The sequence below is a fragment of the Hylobates moloch genome, unplaced genomic scaffold (assembly GCF_009828535.3).
Source record: "Hylobates moloch isolate HMO894 unplaced genomic scaffold, HMol_V3 SCAFFOLD_1, whole genome shotgun sequence".
Lineage (NCBI taxonomy): Eukaryota > Metazoa > Chordata > Mammalia > Primates > Hylobatidae > Hylobates > Hylobates moloch.
Window position 1 is genome coordinate 359,105 of NW_026652276.1, and position 4,451 is coordinate 363,555.

The 4,451-nt window shown below is 57.7% G+C and overlaps 1 protein-coding gene across 1 annotated transcript in view; it reads right to left on the reverse strand.

Annotated features, from left to right (window-relative positions):
• Nucleotides 1–1,841: 1,841 nt before the first annotated feature.
• BOK (BCL2 family apoptosis regulator BOK) overlaps nucleotides 1,842–4,451 on the reverse strand; it is a 14,230-nt gene continuing 11,620 nt past the window's right edge. The window contains exon 5 of the mRNA XM_032761238.2: nucleotides 1,842–3,193. Within this exon, the coding sequence (XP_032617129.1) occupies nucleotides 3,068–3,193 (126 nt within the window). The 3' untranslated portion in view covers nucleotides 1,842–3,067. The remainder of the gene's footprint in view (nucleotides 3,194–4,451) is intronic.

The window sequence follows — 4,451 nt, forward strand, 5'->3', positions numbered from 1 at the left end:
GGAGGGGGAGAGGGAGGAGGACTGGAGGAGGAGGAGGGATGTGGAAGGAGGGTAGTGGAGGGCTGCAGAGGAGAACAGGGAGAACAAATCCACTCCAGCAGGGGAACGAGGGCAGCGTGGGGCGGACAAATCCACTCTAGCATTCCAATCTCCCTAAGCCTTTGAATCCCTTCTACACTAACCACCGGCGGCCAGGCATGTCCAGTTATCCCATGGTGGGCCATGTTTTGACCCATGTTTCAGCCAAGCAGCCAACCAACCAATTAGAGCCCTTTCTAAATGCGGAATCTCTGCTTAGTGAGCCCATATCAATAAACTTGGCCTGATCCAACTCTTGTTCCTCCTACCATTCTCCCAGGCCCTCAATATGCAATTCCCACCTTCCTGGGATTTCTATGTAAACTGGAAAACTCACATTCTCTTGGGTAAGTGCATCTCCTCATGGTCACGCCCTATCTCTAGGAGCTGCCCAACATCAGTCTAGTTCCATGTCTAGAAGCAAAGAGGGGTGGGGGCAGGTCCTTGCTAGTCAGCAGCCTCAGGGCAGTCCCATTTCCTCAGGCAGTACAGGGTTAACCCGCTCCGATGGAGTTGGGGAGGCTACCACTAGGGTTAGGAAGGCCTCTTCCACTGAAGACTCATCAGGATTTAGGGGTTCAGTGTCCCTACTGTTCATCAGGGTCACCCCACACATCCTCATCCCAACTGACAGGATCCCATTCCTTCTCAACCAATGCCTTCACTTGCACAGCAGACACTGCGGGGCTGGGAGTTCCACATGTGCTATAATCTAGCCACTGGAAGGACGAGATTCTGGGTTTGATTTTCAGTAGTCTCAGACCCGCAGCTAAAGGAGGTAAGAGTCTCTCTTGGGACAGTCATAACTTTCAGATTATTCATGTGACACTTCTGCTGGGAATCTGAACTGAGCTCACGCCCATGATACTTTTTCTGAGACGGAGTCTCACTCTGTAGCCCAGGCTGGAGTGCAGTGGGGCGATCCTGGCTCACTGCAACCTCTGCCTCCCAGATTCAAGCGATTCTCCTGCCTCAGCCTCCCGAGTAGCTGGGATTACAGGTGCCTGCCCCCACACCTGGCTAATAATTTTTGCGTTTTTAGTAGAGTTGGGGTTTTGCCATGTTGGCCAGGCTGGTCTTGAACTCCTGACCTAAGGTGATCTGCTCACCTCGGGCTCCCAAGTGCTGGGATTACAGGCGTGAGCCACCACACCCGGTTTTTTTTTTTTTTTTTTTTTTTTTTTGAGACAGGGTCTGTGTTACCCAGGCTGGAGTACAGTGGTACAATCACAGCTAACTGCAGCCTCAACCTCTCAGATTCAACCAGTCCTCCCACCTCAGCCTCCAGAGTAGCTGGGACCACAGGTGCAGGCCACTGTACTTGACAGTAGAGATGGGAGCTTGTTATGTTGCCTAAGCTGGTCTCAAACTCCTGGCCTCAAGCCATCCTCCTGCCTCCCAAAGTGCTGGGATTACAGGTGTGAGCTACTGCACCTGGCCCATTATATTCTAGTTTGATAAAAGTGTTCGAAAGCCACCCAGAACCCTGCCTTCTACAAGTATTTAATTAGGAGCACCCAGTGGTGATATTATGCAGATCTCTATTGCCACATCACACTATGGACTATTGGTGTTCTTTTTACTACTAGAAGTCAGCATTAGTGCCTATCAGGGTAAAGAACCAATTCCAGGAACCCTCCCATCCCCACTCTCTCACCACTCCCCCACCCTCAATTATTTTCATGCAAACCCTCCACACCTTTTACCACTTTGTATGTAGATAGAAGCTATTTAACACACACACAGTGACATTCTGCCTAAAATGAGAACGATCATTTGGAGAAGTTTATTCACCCCTACCCTCCAGTGGGATGTGAATGCCATGTGAGGCCGCGGCTGGCTTGCTGCCGGGGTTCTCTTGTCCTGGCACGTGGCCCACCCCAGCACGAAGCCTGGCAGGGAGGGCTCAGGTGGGCGGCGTGTGGAGGGCAGGCTGCTAGGCCAGGCCTCCCCAGAACGACTGCCCCATGTCCAGCCTGTTATCTCCTGAGTGCCATGCTGCACTGGGCGGGACAGGGCTGGCTCGGGGCTCCAGGAAAGATGCCTCACAGGTGCCTAGAAATGTAGGGGTCAAGGGAAGGCTGTGTGTGGGGGCACCTGAGGGGCTGGGCTTCCCGGGCATCTGAGTTCTTACGGAGCCCTCATACACACATCCCCAAATGGTTGTATGAGGATGGGCACAAAAATGGCAGAGGGGTCACCCTCACCCTCCACTGACGTGAAAATGGACGGGGATCCGACTCATGCAACGTTCCTTCTCAGCTGTAGGTTCCACATCCATGGGTCAGGGGTGCTGGCCTGGAGCCCGCCGATGCTGGTCCCCACCACACAAGGACCCCGTCACAGGTGGGGGTCATACTCTTCCTCCAGAAACGGACGAAGCAACCAGCACATGAGCCTTACGCTGTGTTTACAGGCTGAGTCCCCGCGGCTCTTCCAGCTTCACGGCCAGGCCAGGGTCACCTTCAGATTGAATGTGCAGGGCCCCGAGGACTCATGTCCTGAGACAGCCCCTCTTCCTGGGATGGGACCCCCGGGCTCAGGTGAGAGGTGTTCCCGGGCCCCTGCATCTGGGGCTCAGGTGCGAGCAGGTGTTCCCAGGCCCCTGCACCTGGGGCTCAGGTGAGAGGTGTTCCCGGGCCCCTTCATCTGGGGCTCAGGTGCGAGCAGGTGTTCCCAGGCCCCTTCATCTGGGGCCTGGGAGTTGACCCTGACTTCCTGGCCCCAGAAAGAAAAGGGAAAACACAGAGATCCCAGGAAAAGGGGCACAAGCGGGGAGGCTGCCCCAAAGCCCAGCTCCAGGCTCAGGAAAGCCCCTCCCTGCTCACCCCTTCCGGAGGGCCTGGGTCTGCAGAGGGACGGGGCTTAGGGGGTCTCCGAAGGTTAGAGTGCTCAGGCTCGGGTGGGGAGGAGGGAGACGTGTTGGGTGCTGAGGGCCTCCTGCGTGGAGCCCAGAGGGCCAGGCTGCGGCCACTGCCAGGTGGGCAGCTCATCTCTCTGGCAGCAGCACGAAGAAGGCAGCCTTCAGGAAGCGGCCGAAGCTGCAGAGTGCGGCCACCAGCCAGTGAGAGCGGAGGCCAGGGTCTGTGCTGACCACACACTTGAGGACATCAGTCTGGGAGGGAAGAGGGAGACCGTTAGAGAGCAGAGCCAGCACCGCCAGGCCCCCGAGCACCGTGCACCCGAATATCAGCAAATTGCATGAAGGGAATGCAGGAGACTGTTTGGGAAGGAGCTCTGTGGCCTGGACTGAAGGCTCCAGCACAAGACCAGACCCGACACCGTGCACATTCAGACAGCGTGAAGGGCCAGGAGGCACCGGAGGTGGGGACAGATGGCAGCCAGGCCAGCCGGAGGGCCCCTGCCGAGCAGGAGAGAGGCCTTCATGGCCCTCGCTGGGGCTCCAGACAACCAGACCAGGGTGCCAGCTCCCCTCAGCCACCTGCCTGCTGCCCCCCAGTGGCTACAAGTACACCGGTGTCCTCCTGTGGGGCCTTGGAGCCTGGGCTGCCAGGAAGGGGCAAACCCAGCTTCATTCAGACTCTGCCTGGAACAACAGCAGGCCACGGACTCCCTGGACTCTGAAGTTCCTTCTGGAGAAGTGAACGAACGTCCAGTTCTCTTATTCCCTTCACTTCCTGCTAATACATGAAGGCTTTTCCCTGAAGCCTAGACCTGTGGCCTTGGCGCTGCTCCAAGTGTCTTCACCCACTGGGCACACAGTGCCCGGCCCCACGCCACACTCCACAGGAGGAAGGCAGGAGGGGACGAAGTCTTGGGGTTTCTGTGCTGAGGGACGCCTGTAGCCACGTGTGACATCTTGAGACAGTGCCGTCCCCCACCCCCAATTCAGCCTTCAGAGGAGACCACAGCCCCCGCAGACCACATGACTTCAATCTCTCGAGATGCTGAACCAAAGGCCCCAGCAGAGGGGTCTGAGTCCTGTCACCCCTGGCTGCTGATTTACACACCAGGCCAACACCCGCTGTACAAGAGAGAACGCTGGACTCTCGGCAGGGGAACCGCCCTCCACACCCAGGGCCCAGCAGCAACTGTGGTCTGGCCAGGGCAGGGTGGGAAGTTGGGGGCATGGAGATAGAGGAAGGGTTTGGCTCTGACACCCACCCCTCGGGGCCTTGCTTTTCCCACTCGGGTGGGCAGGGGCTGGGGCAGTGGGTCTTTAGCACAGGGGTGGGGTCAGGGGGCGAGTCAGTGCTGGATCTGGACAGAGTAGAGTCCAGGGCCTGCCTGTAGGTCTCGGCCCTTGCTCCACCCCCTGCCTCACCCATCTCCCCCAACAGTGCTCAGGTGACCACCCACCCGCCACTCCCTCCTGTACCTCTGCACCCTCGCACCCCAGCTCTCCCACCCCC